This window comes from Trachypithecus francoisi, unplaced genomic scaffold, assembly GCF_009764315.1.
Source record: "Trachypithecus francoisi isolate TF-2019V2 unplaced genomic scaffold, Tfra_2.0 Lachesis_group8, whole genome shotgun sequence".
NCBI classification, from domain to species: domain Eukaryota; kingdom Metazoa; phylum Chordata; class Mammalia; order Primates; family Cercopithecidae; genus Trachypithecus; species Trachypithecus francoisi.
The window spans coordinates 65,988,665-66,004,485 of record NW_022681473.1 but is presented as its reverse complement, the minus strand read 5'-3'; the positions used below and the strand labels follow the sequence as shown (position 1 = coordinate 66,004,485).

The following is a 15,821-nucleotide window of genomic DNA, read 5'->3' as shown; positions in this document are numbered from 1 at the left end:
TCAGCCTGGGTGACAGAGTGAGACTCCATCTCAAAAAAAAAAAAAAAAAAAAAAAAAAAAAAAAAAAAGAAATACTTGATGATCAATCCTCCATTTTTGCAGAAGAGAAAACAGGTTCTCAGAGAGCTAAATGCCAGGCTTGAATCCAAATTAGTCTGGCATCAAGATCAGAGCATTTAACCACGATACTGCCTCCCGGTCTCATTCAATGGGGAAGAAACACTTCTACAGTCTCAATACCTTCACAAAATTCCCCCACCACTCCAGCCTTAAGTGAGGGTAGGCCCTCCCCCTGCAGCACCAAATCTGCACACTGACCTTTATTACACTCTTTTTACTCTTGTCTCCCACTCAATGCCCTGGGAGCCCAGATACTGGCTTCAGAAGCTCTTCTCCTCCTCCTCCTCCTCCTCTATTAACCATCCTCTCCCTCTCCCATTCCTTCAGCCTCTCTACTGGCTGCTTCCTACCCATGAATGGTGGGAAATATGCTCAAATATCTCAAATTTTTAAAGTATAACAAAATTCTCCCTGACTTCCTGCTATGGTCTGAATGTTTGTGCTCCCTCAAAATCCATATCTTAAAACTTGGCCAGGTGTGGTGGCTCACACTTGTAACCCCAGCATTTTGGGAGGCCGTGGTGGGAGAATTGCTTGAGGCCCAGAGTTCAAGACCAGCCTGTGCAACATAGTGAGACCCTGTCTCTACAAAAATGGAAAAAACTAGCCAGGCATAGTGGCATGCGCCTGTAGTCCCAGCTATACAGGAGGCTGAGGTGGGAGGATCACTTAACTCCAGGAGTTTGAGGCAGTGAGCTATGATGGTGCTAGTGCATTCCAAGTGGTGCAACAGAGTGAGACTTTAATCTAAAAAAATTAAATGAATGCATGAATGAATAAATAAATTAAAATTTAAAAGGTCAGACATGGTCTCAGCTCCCACCTACTTGGGAAGCTAAGGCAGGACGATTGTTTGAGGCCAGGGGTTCAAGATCAGCCTGGGCAACAAAGCAAGATCCTGTCTCTACCAAAAAAAAAAAAAAATTTTTTTTTTTTTTTTTTTTAATAAAGCCAACCTAACCTCTAGGGTGATGGTATTTAATGGTGGGGCCTTTGGGAAGTGATTAGGTTGTAAGGGTGAAGCCCTCTTGAATGAGATTACATCCCTTATAAAAGAGGCCGGAGAGAGCTTGTTGGTCCCTTCCACCATGTGAGGACACAACTAGAAAGTGCCATCTATGAAGCAGAGAGCAGCCCTCACCAGACACCGGATCCACTGGCACCTTGATCTTGGACTTCCCAGCCTCCAGAACTGTGAGCAATGAATTTCTGTTGTTTATAAATGACCCAGTTTAAGGTATTTTATTATAAAACCTTGAACTGACTAGGACACATCAGTCTCCAACCATCCACATCTCTCTCTTTTTTTTTTTTTAAGACCACAGAAGCCTGACCATTCTGTTTAATTATCTCTAATAATCCTTAAAAATCAGCACACAAATCCATTCCAGGTAGCTTTGCCTCTCCATCTGCTGTGGTGGCATTTGTCCAGACGCCACTACCCCCCTAAGAGTGGGTCAACCTGGGGGAGCAAGGCCTAAGAAAGGAAAGGAAAGGTAAGGAAGGGAAAGGCCCCCTAGCGCCTGCCCCACAGCCCGGGGATAGGCACATATTTAGCCTGGCCTGAGACAGGGCAGGAAGAGGCCACAGGGCTGAGTGCAGGGACAAAGGGCCCAGGGTCCCAAGTGTCCAGGCCCCCAGCTACCCACCCCATGTCTGTTTTTGGTTTTGTCATTAAAAAAATAGAGTGACAAATACTGGTGGAAACCAGTTGTTGCACTGTCTTCTGTTAAAAATACGGACCAAGGGCATAGAAAGTCTCCTCTTCGGCAGGTCCTGCTTCACAGGATGTCTGCCCGCTTGCCCCGCACACGGCTTCGAGCCTTGGTCTGGGCTTTGAAGGCGGCAGCATTGTACAGGTGCTTCTTGAAGCGTGGAACCTTGCAGGCCTTCAGGGCAGTGGCATCCAGCACCAGCACAGGGCCCAGGCCAAAGATGTCACGGAGTAGCTCATTGCTCTGGAGGTGGTGGTGCATAGCTGAACCCAGCACTTCCTTGAAGGCAGTATAGATCCGGTGCCCAGCCCAGCTGTCCCGGTAGAGCACCTCAAAGCCGAAGCGCAGTATCTCTTCTTCACGTTCACCGCCCTCCACGGAGTGCAGCACGGCACGGAAAGTAGAGCACTGGCGCCGGCGATCGGCCTTGGCACGGTGCTTGTTACTGTCAGTGGCCAGACAGAGTGCGCAGGACACTGCAGAGGGCCTCCATGTCCTCGTAAACAAACACCTCCTCAAGGTCCCGGGCAAGCTCAAAGAGCAGTGCAATGGTTTCACCGGCAGCAATCCGCAGGTTCACACTTTCACTGAACAAGAGCTGGGGCAGCCGGGGCAGCTGCCTGTCAAGGATGTGGCTGATTTGGGTGCTGGGGGAGATGGTGAGCAGCAATGCCCAGGACTGCAGGGCAGCACAGAGCAGGCCGTGCAGGCTGGCAGGAACCACAGGAGTTGTGGAGCTGCCCAAGCCATAGAACCGGCTGAAAACACTTTCTAAGTAGGCAAGGCAGGAGACCAGGTCCTGGATGTCGGCAGCAGCCACGTAGCAGCCCAGGCCAAGAGCAGAAGCACAGTGGAGCCGGGCAGCAGGGCTAGCTGTGCTGTCACTGAGCACAGAGACCAGCAGAGGCTGCAGGCTGTGGAACAGCTCCTCACCCTTGAGTTCAGGGCCCAGCTGCACGCAGAGCAGGCCTAGCACAGCAGCAGGCAGGGCTTGTTCCTCTCCCTTCCCTTTCTTGAGGCACTTTTCCAGGGCATCAGCTAGCATGAGGCGGCGCTCCACCAAGAAGTCAGGGAGTAGGCGCGACGCCAGGGCCAGGCGCAGGCTCTCGAGAGCACCCTGCCAGGTCTTGGCACTCTTGTCTGTGAGGCAGTCCACATACTCCTTCAGCTTTTACTCAAGGTCTTTCTGCTGGCCCTGCTCAAACACGACATCCCCCGCAAGGCTGTCCTCTGCAGTGGTGCTGAGAAGGCTGGGACATTCACTGGCGGTGCTGCGGGCCTCACTGGCTGCCTCATCATCACTGGAACCCGAGTCAGCTTGGGTACTGCTCCGGGCACCTCCTCCACGGCGCGGACCACCCTTCCAGAGTGTGTTGCCCTTACAGGCGCGAGGCATGCCGGGAACCGGGCGCGGGGGGCACGGGGGGCACGGGGTCAGGGACCCGGTGGGTGTGGGCTCCCGGACAGCGAGACGCCAGCCCGTGCGCTGCGCTGAGACTTGGCCAGACCACCGGCGCCACACGCCGCGCCCGCCACCATCTTCGCGAGGCGCCCATCCACGTCGTCTCTTTACAGGCAAACATCTTGAAGACGTTATCTATTCTCTCTCCATTTACTCACTCTCAACCTTCCTTGCTCACTGTTCCACTGGCCTGTTCGCATCTGGGGCACCAGTTCACACCCTTCATCACCGGACCCCACAGACACTTTTCATCTAGTTCTTGTCCTCTTGGGCACATCTGCAACATTTGATGCTGCTTACCACAGCTGCCCTAGGGAGCCTCTGTGATATTACACTCTCCTGGTTCTGCTTCTTGCTCTCTAGCTGTTGTTTCTCAGTATCTTTTGCAGACATTTCTTTTTCTGCCTCAGTCTCATGTTGTTTTCCCCACAAGGTTCTGTCCTTCTCACACTACACTCTCTCCCTAGGTGATCTTGTTCACTGTCGTTAGTATATGCTTCCCAAGTCTTCGCCTGCATCTACTCTGTCTCCTGAACTCCAGACATCAGTCAACATCACCACCATGTCTTGTCCCCCAAACCAGAATACTGGGCATCATCTTGGACCTTTCCATAATCAGTTGTCAAATTCTGACTATTCTACCTCTTGAAGATTCTCCAAATTTTTTTTCCTCACTATGTTGCCCAGGCTGGAATGCAGTGGCTTGATCTTGGCTTACTGCAACCTCTGCTTCCCAGGTTCAAGAAATTCTCCTGCCTCATCCTTCCAAGTAGCTGGAATTACAGGCATGTGCCACCACACCTGGCTAATGTTTATGTTTTTAGTAGAGGTGGGGTTTCACCATGTTGGCCAGGCTGATCTCAAACTCCTGGCCTCAAGTGATCCACCCGCCTCAGCCTCCCAAAGTGGGATTACAGACGTGAGGCACCATGCCCAGCCAGATTCTCTAAGCTTTTATAGTTAAGAGGTATGGCTTTGCAGATGGATTGGACTCTACACTAACTCACTATTTGTCCAGCAGAATGACCAAAGCAGGCTTAGTTACTTAACCCTCTGAGCTCCCTCATCTATAAAACAAAGGTAATGGAAATTGTTCTTTGGATTAAATGAAATGAAGTATGTGACTACCAGGGCACAGCCATTAGTACAAGTAAGCTCTCAATAAAGGGCAGCCGTCATCTGCTATCGTTGTCATTAATATTCCTCCCTCTTCTTCTCCTCACCACCAAGCTTCCTGGCTGGTTGCCCTGCCTCTGGTCTCTCTCTCCCACTCCAAGACATTCTCCATGGACAGTGGGTATGAGCCTTCTCAAACATGTAGCTAACTATGTTAGTCCTCTGTCTGAGGCCTGGTTCTGGCTTTCCAATGTCCTCATGCTGAGTGTTTAGTCCTTGGCTTCAAGACTCTCTTCCCTCTGGCCCCTGCCAACCTCTTTAGCCTCATCTTTGGAGACTCCCAGTCTCTCTTTCTATATTGCAGCCCAAACCAACTTCTATCTCCCTTCTAACACATCTCCTGCTTTTTCTACACTTCATGACTTTGTTTACCCCCTCCTTTGTGGCCTGCACTCTATTCATCTGTTTGAAATTTATGACCCATTTAAGAGATGTCTTCCATGATGCGAGTCGGCTTCATTTCCTCCTCTGGGCCCTTCAGCTCTACAGTAGCAGAGATCACAGTGGATATGATGGACAAGGTTTGGACAAGGTTTTGACTGGCTACCCCACTAGACTGTGTCAATTGCCTGTGACCGCGCACCCAGTGCAAAGCCAACCTCATTCAATGTGGAATGAAGAATGAGCCTCAGCTATCCTAATCTTTAAAATGGCGGCATTGGCAGCCAGTCCTGGTCAATCCAGAGGAGAGAAAGAGCACTGGAGTCTGGAGGAAGATGAAGTCACAGAAGGCTCCCTCGAGGAGGTTGGGCTTAGAATTATAAGGCCTCTGTATTAGTCCATTTTCACACTGCTGATAAAGACATACTCAAGACTACACTTCTTCTAAGCACTCCAAACTGTTCCAACCTGAGCTTGTTACCCAGTTCCAAAGTTGCTTCCCCATTTTTGGGTATCTTTTCAGCAATGCCCCACTCAATTGGCACCAATTGACTGTATTAGTCCTTTTTCACAATGCTGATAAAGACATATCTGAGACTGGGCAATTTATAAAAGGAAGAGGTTTATTGGACTTACAGTTCCACTTGGCTGGGGAAGTCACACAATCATGGCAGAAGGCAAGGCAGAGCAAGTCCCGTCTTACATGAATGGTAGCAGGCAAAGAGAGAATGAGGAAGATGCGAAAGCGGAAACCCCTGATAAAATCATCAGATCTCGTGAGACTTGTTCACTACCAAGAGAACAGTATGGGGGAAGCCACCTCCATGATTCAATTGTCTCCCACTGAGTCCCTCCCACAACACATTGGAATTGTGGGAGTACAATTCAAGATGAGATTTGGGTGGGGACACAGAGCCAAGCCATATCAGCCTCTAAGAACGATTAAGAGTGAGCAAGAGAGGGCAAGAGTGCGGATTTGGGAGACTGGGTGGCTCTCTGTTCTGTCACGCTTGTTCCTCCAGCTTCAATACACTTGAAGGATCCCAGCAGCCAATAGCACAGCATTTTACATTTACACGGAAAATTTTCACAAACTTTTTCATTTGTGTCATTAGTTGGTGCAGAGGCTGGAGTGAGAGTTAGGAAATCTGCCTTGTCTTTGGATTGCTGTGTGACTTTGGGCAATCCCTTTCACCTCTGAGCTTGTTTCCTCATCCGTCACATGTGGATACCAATAGTTGCTCCATACGTGGGAAAGTCCTCATAGACCATAAAGTTCTGTGTCCCACTGAGCACTATTAATCTTGTTGTTCTAATTATCAGCAAAGCCCATGGTAACTGCTAACCAGCCACATGGGGGTCTCCAGAAAATATTATTCAGGGCCCCAGTAAAAGGGAACCTCTGGGGGTCAAGGCCTCAGCAGGCCAAGAAGGGGTAGAGCTTGGGGGTTTAATGGGATAGGCTCAGCTCCAACCTGGTTCTTCCCACTGAGGCAGCACTGGCTTGGGGAGAGGAAGGAGCAGCTGGCATGGCCTGGGTTGGGCAGATGAGCTGGGCCGACCTGCAGAGGTCTCTGGTATGAAAGCTGAAAGTGAAATGCCCAAAGCCTGTCATAGTCAAGGAGGGGCTAGGCTCTGGGAAGACAGTGTTTGGGGAGGTGGGCACTAGGGACCCTCATCCCGCTAGGAGAGGGGCTCTAAGAGAAGGGATCTGAGCCAAACTCTTTGTGCTCTGATTTAGAGCATTCCGGGTGGGCAGGCTATGCTGCTGGTTTACCATCTGTGTGACTGTGGCTGGGTCAGAACCCGCTCTGGGCCTCCCCCTGCCTATCAGCAGCAATACAGGAGCTGGACTAGGAGCTCTTTATAGAGCCCAGTGTTGTCTGATTCTGTAGCAGCACTGGACAGGAAGCCCTGAGGTTGTCAGGACAGTCATGGTCCAGTCTGCCTGTGGAAAACTGGGAAGCCAGGTGCCCAGACCCCACTGATATGCTGGTTTTGTAAAAGAGGGGTCAGAACACATCCCAGGCCCCAGGGAACCCGTAGTCTGGTGAGGGAAGCAGATGTGAACATGGATAGCTCCCAGCATTGTCTGGGCTGCCAGACGGGCAAGCTTCAGGGACCCTCCCATAGAGGACACCTGGGAGCCCTGAACAGGAAGCAGGCATCTGGCTTCTGGCGTGGCTCTGCCACTAGCTCTCTGTGTAGCCTTGACCAAGGTCAGCTTTCCTTTCAGCTTTAAAAAAAATGTATTTTAAAATTATTTTTATTTTTTATAGAAACAGGGTCTCGCTATGTTGGCCAAGCTGGTCTTGAACTCTTGATCTCAGGTGATCCATCTGCCTCGACTTCCCAAAATGTTGGGATTACAGGCTTGAGCCACCGCACCCAACCCAGGTCTGCTTTATCTTGACAGGGAGTGAATTTATTTTCAACTTGGGTTCCATTCAGGAAATAACTTTTTCTATCAAAGGCATATACAATGTCTCTGCCCTCTGAAAGTGACCAACAGAGGAGTTTCACAGGACATCGGACTTTCAGTACTAAAACCAGGACAGTTCAGGGCAAATCAATATGGTTGGTCACCGTATGATACGACAAAGAGAAAGGATACAAAGACAGATCCTAGGCACCCAGGTTAGACAGAGAGCAAGCGCCTGCACAGGCACACAGAAAAGGAAGCTATTTCTGGGGTAAGCAGACAACATTTTGTAGTGCTTCTTGGAGGAAGCCACTAAAGAGAAAGATATCACAGAAAAGGAATTCTCATGTGAATAGAAATGGAGAGACTAAAACAAAGGGCACTGATTCAGACATAACATTCCGTCCCAGATAGAGTGAGATGAGAATGGAGCGGGGCATAGAAGAGGAATGGAATCCAGAGCACCACAGAAGCCATTGTTTCGGTTATCCCCAAAGAAGGTTTCCCAGCAGCTCCCTAGAGTTCATGAGCTAGGAGTCTTTATCAGTGGCCCCTGACAATCCTCCAGACTCAGAGGAACACAGTGTCAGGGGAACCTTAGAATAAATGACATAGTTTTCACTCCAGGGTTTAGCTTTACTCACTCGCAACCAGTGATTCTGCTGTCTTCACAAGGTCCCGAGATAAAGAACCCCATTCAGGAATCATGCAGGCATAGCTGGACCGGATGGGCTTATGTCAAATGACTACAGTCAAGATTCTGGTGCTTAGAGTGGGCAAAACCTGGTAAGTGTATTCATCAACATTACCATACCTAGAAGATTACTTCACCTGTGCTAGTGGGAACTGGGCTAAAAACCAGACATCCTTAAAGGAGCTACTCGAACTAATAAAAGAGCTACTTGATTTTTTAATTGGCACTTGAACACAAGCAGATGCCTCTCAGATTTTTTCTCTCCAATAGGTTAAATTTGCCCACCAACATTGCAATCTTATTTTTTAATTTTTGTAAGATAAGGTCTTGGTCTGCTGCCCAGCTTGGAGAGCAGTGGCGTGATCATGGCTTACTGTAGCCTCACACTACTATGCTTACCTTAACATCTGGAGTAGTTACGATTACGGGTGCATGTCACAATGCCTGACTAACTTTTTTGACTTTTTGTAGAAAAGGGATCTTCCTGTGTTGCCTGGCTGGTCTCAAACTCCTGGCCTCAAGCGATCCTCTGGCTTTAGCCTCCAAAAGTGTTGGGATTACAGGTGTGAGCCACCATGCCTGGCTACAATCTTATTCATGTGATTCATTTATGTTATTATTATTATTTTTAGAAGCAATGAATCTAGGGTTAGAAAGTTACTTAAAGGAATCTAGCTGCTATCCAAATATTAAATCTCTGTAGCATTCCAGGCAAAGACCTCGGCCTTGCAACCTCTAGTTACATGGACTTCACTAATTATCAAGCCTGTTTTTGCCTTATGGAGTCTTTTTTTTTTTGGTCCTTCCTTCCTTCCTCCTTCCTTCCTTCCTTCCTTCCTTCCTCTCTCTCTCTCTCTCTCTCTTTCTTTCTTTCTTTCTTTCTTTCTCTTTCTTTCTCTCTCTCTCTCTCTTCCTTCCTTCCTTCCTTTCTCTCTCTCTCTCTCTCTCTTTCTTTTTCTTTTTTTTTTTCAGGGTCTCACTCTGTTGCCCAGACTGGAGTGCAGTGGTGCAATCTCAGCTCACTGCAAACTCCACCTCTGGAATTCAAGTTATTCTGCCTCAGCCTCCTGAGTAGCTGGGACTACAGGCATGTGCCACCACACCCGGCTAATTTTTGTATTTTTAGTAGAGACAGGGTTTTACCATGTTGTCTAGGCTGGTTTTCAAACTCCTGAACTCTGGTGATCTGCCCGCCTTGGCCTCCCAAAGTCCTGGGATTACAGGCATAAGCCCACCGCGCCCGGCCTTCATTATGGGGTCATTCTAATGGTAAGAAACTTCTTCCATATGTGGGACTGATCTCTGGGCCCCTGAAGCTGCTAACAGTGGTCCCAGTTCTTTGTAAGTGTTGCTCCTTCTCTTTGACAGTTCTTAGGTGTTTGTGTCTACCTCTCTTCCCCCCAAAACAGGACCAGCTCTTTCTGCCATTGCTGTTAGATGTCTCACCACTCCAGGAATCTTAATTGTGCAATACAACTCCTGGCACAAAGAAAGTGTTGGGACTGAGATCCATAGTTGGAAAGGAAAAAGATACATGTTCTAGTGAATGTTTCCTTGATTGTTCTGGTTTTCAGATGTTCCCAGTGTGTATCTACAGGCATTCAGCTTTGACCCACTGTGGGGGCCACAACCTGTAATGGATCAGAGGACTCCTAGCCTGTCTTCTGCCTGGTCAGCATTCCCTCTCTGCCAGAGTCCCTCTTCCTCCAACCCCCATCTTTGTGATTTTCTTTCTTCTTTCCTCTTTTCTTCTTTTCTTTTCTTTCCTTCCTTCCTCTTTCTCTTTCTTTTCTTCTTCTTCTTCTTCTTTCTTTCTTTCTTTTCTTTCTTTCCTTCTTTCTTTCTTTCCTTCCTTCCTTCTTCTCTCTCTCTTTCTTTCTTCTTTTTTTTTTTTTTTTGATGGAGTTTCGCTCTTGTTGCCCAGGCTGGAGTGTAATGGCACAATCTCTGCTCACTGCAACCTCTGCCTCCTGGGTTCAAGCAATCCTCCCACCTCAGCCTCTGGAGTAGCTGGGATTACAGGCACCTGCCACTATGCCTGACTAATTTTTGTATTTTTAGTACAGATGGGCTTTTACAATGTTGGCCAGGCTGGTATTGAACTCCTGGCCTCAAATGATCTGCCTGCCTTGGCCTCCCAAAGTTCTGGGATTACAGGTGTGAGCCACCACGCCTGGCCTTGATTTTCTTCTTAATCTATCTGCTTATCCTGGTGGGTGATGCCCTTATCCTGGTTGTTGTGATGGCAGAGCCCAGCCTCCACAAGCCCATGTACTTCTTCCTGATAAACCTCTCAGCCCTGGACGTCCTCTCCATTACAGTCACCATCCCCAAGATGCTGTCCCTATTCTTGCTTGGGGACCACTTCCTCAGCTTCCCTGCCTGCTTCCTTCAGATGTACCTGTTCCACAACTTCTCCTGCTCAGAAGCCTTCACCCTGGTGGTCATGGCCTATGACTGCTATGTGGCTACCTGCTGCTCACTGCACTACCCTGTCCTCATGACCCCACAGACCAACGCTGTTTTTGCAACCAGTGCCTGGCTCACTGCCCTCCTTCTGCACATCCCAGCAGTGGTACAGACCTCCCAGATGGCATTTGACAGCATTGCCTGCATCTACCACTGCTTCTGCGACCACTTGGCTGTGGTCCAGGCCTCCTGCTCTGATACCACCCCCCACACCCTCATGGGCTTCTGCATCGCCATGGTGGTGTCCTTCCTCCCCCTTCTCCTGGTGCTTCTCTCCTATTCCCACATCCTGGCCTCAGTGCTTCACATCAACTCTTGAGAAGGGCACTCCAAAGCCTTCTCCACCTGTGGCTCCCAACTCCTGGTGGTGGGCACCTACTACTCATCCATTGCCATAGCCTATGTGGCCTACAGGGCTGACCTGCCCCTCAACTTCCACATCATGGGCAATGTAGTACATGCCATTCTCTTCTTCTTCTTCTTTTTTTTTTTTAATACCTCCTTCCCTCCCTGTATATGCCATGCCATTCTCACACCTGTTCTCATCTGCATGCTGAGGAACAGGGATGTCAAAGCAGCCATCACCAAGATCACATATCCCCAGGAGCCAGGGTGTTCTGGGGGCCCTAGATCCCTAGATCCAACTAATTCAGCTCCCAGGATACCAGTGACAGCACCTAGCTAAGAAGAACAACTCAATAAATATTTTTAAATGAATTACAGCAATCTAATTTGGTTTTGTTTAGTTGAGCAGACAGCTACAGTCTGGTTCTCAAATACTGGATCAGGAAGTTTTCCCAATAGTACTGTAGAATAATTGAAGACTTCACAATTTTCTTTTCTTTTCTTTTCTTTTCTTTTCTTTTCTTTTTTTTTTTTTTTTTTTTTTTTTTTTTTTTTTGAGACAGAGTCTCACTCTGTCGCCCAGACTGGAGTGTAGCGGCGCGATCTTGGCTCACTGAAAACTCTGCCTCTTGGGTTCAAGTGATTCTCCTGCCTCAGCCTCCCGAGTAGTTGGGATTACAGGCACCCGCCACTACACCCAGTTAATTTTTGTGTTTTTAATTGAGATGGGGTTTCACCATCTTGGCCAGGCTGGTCTTGACCTCCTGACCTCAGGTGATCTGCCCACCTTGGCCTCCCAAAGTGCTGGGATTACATGCGTGAGCCACCACGCTTGGCCGGCTTCACAATTTTCATCCGTCATTAATGTAATGAATAAAATTTTATCATTCAGTCATTCATAAAAATTCTTATTGGGTGCTAGAGACAGAAATGAACCAGACACAAATTGTTTCCCTGGAGGCATCTATAGTTGAGAGTAGGAGTCAGACCCAGAGAGAAAAAAACATCTGGTGATAGGACAAAGAAAAGCACAAGGGGTTGAAGGAGCTCAGAAGTTAGCATTTCATTCAATGTTAACATTTTCTCCTGTAAGTTCTTATATTTTTGGCATTGAGTGTCACTTATTTGTTAGCAAGTACTCATGTATCAGCAACATGGGCAGTGGAGGGTTGGGGAGCTTGGAAAGATCTGGTAACCACTAGCTGCTCCAGCCAGGGAGTGGTAACACTGTCCATGTTCCTGCCCAGTTGGAAGGATTCATCTTTAGTTTGAATGACCATCAAGATAGGATGCTTATGACCAGGCACGGTGGCTCACGCTTGTAATCTCAGCACTTTGGGAGGCCGAGGTGGGCAGATCACTCGAGGTCAGGAATTTGAGACTAGCCTGGCCAACATGGTGAAACCCCATCTCTAGTAAAAATACAAAAACTAGCTGGGTGTGGTGGTAGGCACCTTTAACCCCAGCTACTCAGGAGTCTGAGACAGGAGAATCGCTTGAACTGGGAGGTGGAGGTTGCAGTGAACTGAGATTGCGCCACTGCACTCCAGCCTGAGCAACATGAGCAAAACTCCATCTCAAAAAAAAAAAAGAGGCCACTACTACTCCTGCTGCCTTCCTCCCCTCCACCTTGCCTAGTTCACAAGACAGGAGGAAAGAGAGAAAGCAAAAAGTTGGAAAGAAACAAAAGTAAGATAAATAGCCAGACAACCTTGGCACCACCACCACCCAGCCCTAGGAGTTAAAAAATTAATAGTAATAACATCAGCCCCTGACCTAAACTAGTTGTGTTATCTTTAAATTCCAGACATTGTATGAAAAAGCATTGCAAAACTTTCTGTTCTATTAGCTGATGCACGTAGCCCCCAGTCACGTTCCCCATGCTTGCTCGATTTATCACGACCTTTTCACCTGGACCCCTTAGAATTGTAAGCCTTTAAAAAGGCCAAGAATTTCTTTTTCAAGGAGCTCAGCTCTTAAGACACAAGTCTGTTGACACTTCCAGCCGAATAAACCTCTTCCTTCTTTAATCTGGTGTCTAAGGAATTTTGGCGGCGGCTTGTCCTGCTACACTGCTAAAGGAGTTTAAATCTCATTTCTTCTTAGAAATCACACAAGGATCAGAGTGAGGATGGACAGAGCTGCAGTGTGTCCCAATCAGGCAGAAAGGAACAACATTGCCAAGAGAGCACACAGCAGGAAGCTGGCACTCTGTGGTGCATCTTGTAGGGAAGTAAATCTGCGAGAAAGCCTCGGCACTTAGCCGGACCCTGAAAAAGTGGATAAGAAATGAGAATTTTTCACAAACTCCATTAATAAGGGTATTCATATGAGGAAATGACATCCTGCAGACCCATGAGCAACAAGCCTATGACATCTGTAGAACCAGACTCTGTGAGAGATGAGGAACACAGGCGAGTCTAAGATCAAAGACTTTCTTAGTTAGAGCCATGGATTCTTGGTCGTTCTTACAGGAAATTGCAATTATTATTATTATATTATTCGAGACAGGGTCTCACTCTATCACCCAGGCTTGAGTACAGGGGTGTGATTATAGCTCATTGTAACCTCAAACTCCTGGGCTCAACTGACCTTCCCATCTCAGCCTCCCACGTAGCTGGAACCACAGGCATGCACCACCATGCCTGGCTAATTTTCTTATTTTTATTTTTGTAGAGATGGGGTCTCTTTATGTTGTCCAGGCTGGTCTTGAACTCATGGCCTCCAGCCATCCTCCCACCTTGGCGTACCAAAATGCTAGGATTCCAGGCGCCTGGCTGTAAATTGCAATTAGTATTTCCTTTAGGTTTTGTGGCATAGTTTTATGTTTATGTCAATAGTATAATAAACTACATATAATTCTCAGTTCAGAGTTTGGGTTCAATTATTCCCAAGCTAAACTCCAAATTAGCTTTTTAATGTATCCGTTAAGGAATTAACCCAAGTATCATAAACAGATTTCTGCATGAAGTGGAAACATCTGACTGTCACTCTTAATAGTTTGATGCCATGGTAGGACAGACCAAATAACCAGTCTCTTCATTTCCTTCCAGAACACTCTCTTAGCCAGAATTACATCTGTTAGGATATGCTATATAACATGTTAGTGGTGGAGATAGGAATACATAAATATCAAATATATATTAATTGGAAAATGTGGAAGAGGTTGAGATGAGTAGACCACCTGAGCTGAGGAGTTGGAGAGGAGCCTGGGCACATGGTGAAACCCCGTCTCTATAAAAAATACAAAAATTAGCCGGGCATGGCAGCACGTGCCTGTAGTCCCAGCTACTCAGGAGGCTGAGGTAGGAGAATTGCTTGAGCCCTGGAGGTGGAAGTTGCAACAAGCCGAGATCATGCCACCGCACTCCAACCTGGGGGACAAAGTGAGACCCTGTCAAAAAAAAAAAAAAAAAAAAAAGAATATGTGGAAAGCCAATTAGTTAAAATTTTCCTTCCCCCCCCACTTTTTTTTTTTTTGAGATGCAGTCTCATTCTGTTGCCCAGGTTGGAGTGCAGTGGTGCAATCTCAAATCACTGCAATCTCCGCTTCCCAGATTCAAGCAATTCTCCTGCCTCAGCCTCCCTAGTAGCTGGGATTACAGGCACGCACCACCACGCCTGGCTAATTTTTGTATTTTTAGTAGAGACAGGGTTTCACTATGTTGGCTAGGCTGGTCTCGAACTCCTGACCTCAGGTGATCCACCTGCCTCATCCTCCCAAAGTGCTGGGATTACAGGCGTGAGCCACCACGCCCAGCCAAACTTTCCTTTTCAATTACATATGTATTCTTGGTTGTAATTTTATATGGTCCATGCACAATAAGATCCTGTACAAGGGAGCTTATGCCTCATGAGAATGACAGAGTGAAATGTTGGTTGTATCATAGTGTTTCACAGGGAGCGGAATGGTTTTCACTCCCATCATCACTGGGAGACATTTGAGAACCTTTTGGTTAGAATGAGGAGTCCCAGAATATTAGGGCTGAAAAAAACAGATCATCTAGTTTTACCCTTCCCATTTTATAGTTATGAAAACTGAGGCTCATAACACTTGCCCAATGTCACACAGCAAGTCAATGCCAAAGCCAATACTCAAACACAGATCTCTTGTCCTATAAAACAGTAGTCCTCCTGGAATATTACAATGACTGGGAGTAAATTTGGGCAAAACTGTAACCTTAGGTTTAATGATAGATTGTCTCAGACTTCAGAACTGTCTCTCTGTCTTGCCTGATAAGATTTCCAAGCTTCCTTTGCCATATTCTTTACTATGACCAAGAAGTACTCATTGAAACCCCCCCAAAATACTCAGCCATTAGGCAGTTATACATGTCAATTTCCCAATGTGAAACACAACCAGTTGCAAGGTTAGCTCTTTCTCCCAAAGCAGAAAGAATGGGTTGGGGAACAAAATGGAACATTTGTTATGTATGTCTTATCTATGTACAATTAAATCTGTCCATATGTCAACAATGCTCCCAGAAGAGATTTGAAATGTAAAACCCTTCTTTTACCAACATAGTGATATTTCTCTCCTATTGTAGCAACAAGTACCTGAAATAATTCAGTTGATTCCTCAATAGCACTGAGAACAACTAAAATAAAAAACCCTTAGTCAACCAACAAGTTACAGCATCCCCCATATACAAGTACTGAATAGCTCAAAAAGAAATGGCCAGCACTGAGGAAATGAATTCTTCCTGATGTTTCTTCCATGTGGAGGGAATTCAGTTCACAGAAAGCTTTTGACTGGTCCCATTGGCCACAGTATCCTGGGACATTTAGGATGACTTAACCTAAAGTCTGCTTGGGAAGACTAATCTGAATAAGCTTAGCATAACTTCTCTCTTCTCCCTCGCCTCTGCCCTTACATGCTCCTCTGCTCCTCCATTTGGGCATTTTATAGAGACTTTTTCTCACACAGGGATATTTGGGGTGGTTCTAAAATGCCTAGGGCTGGGCAGGAATCGCTCTAATTTTGGAGTTTCGTTTGAAGAAGTCCCATGCTCTCGGATATATGCCATGTCCTTCAAC

At 47.1% G+C, this 15,821-nt stretch overlaps 2 protein-coding genes and 1 long non-coding RNA gene across 3 annotated transcripts; 2 read left to right on the top strand and 1 right to left on the bottom strand.

The window, feature by feature from the left end:
• Positions 1–1,444: 1,444 nt before the first annotated feature.
• On the bottom strand, positions 1,445–3,355 carry LOC117079887 (interferon-related developmental regulator 2-like). The gene is given in 2 exon segments (XM_033204156.1): positions 1,445–2,297; positions 2,299–3,355. Coding segments are annotated over 2 exon segments (1,329 nt in total). The 5' UTR covers positions 3,232–3,355; the 3' UTR covers positions 1,445–1,901.
• A 6,346-nt stretch (positions 3,356–9,701) lies between these two features.
• LOC117081340 (olfactory receptor 2AT4-like) lies at positions 9,702–11,124 on the top strand (the record flags this gene model as incomplete). Its single annotated transcript, XM_033207147.1, is given in 2 exon segments — positions 9,702–9,722; positions 10,153–11,124. Coding segments are annotated over 2 exon segments (993 nt in total), but the record flags the coding sequence as incomplete, so codon positions are not given.
• Positions 11,125–12,099: 975 nt separating this feature from the next.
• LOC117079886 lies at positions 12,100–14,021 on the top strand. Its single transcript, XR_004435644.1, has 2 exons — positions 12,100–12,150; positions 13,974–14,021. It is a non-coding gene; the product is annotated as an uncharacterized LOC117079886 (long non-coding RNA).
• Positions 14,022–15,821: the final 1,800 nt, after the last annotated feature.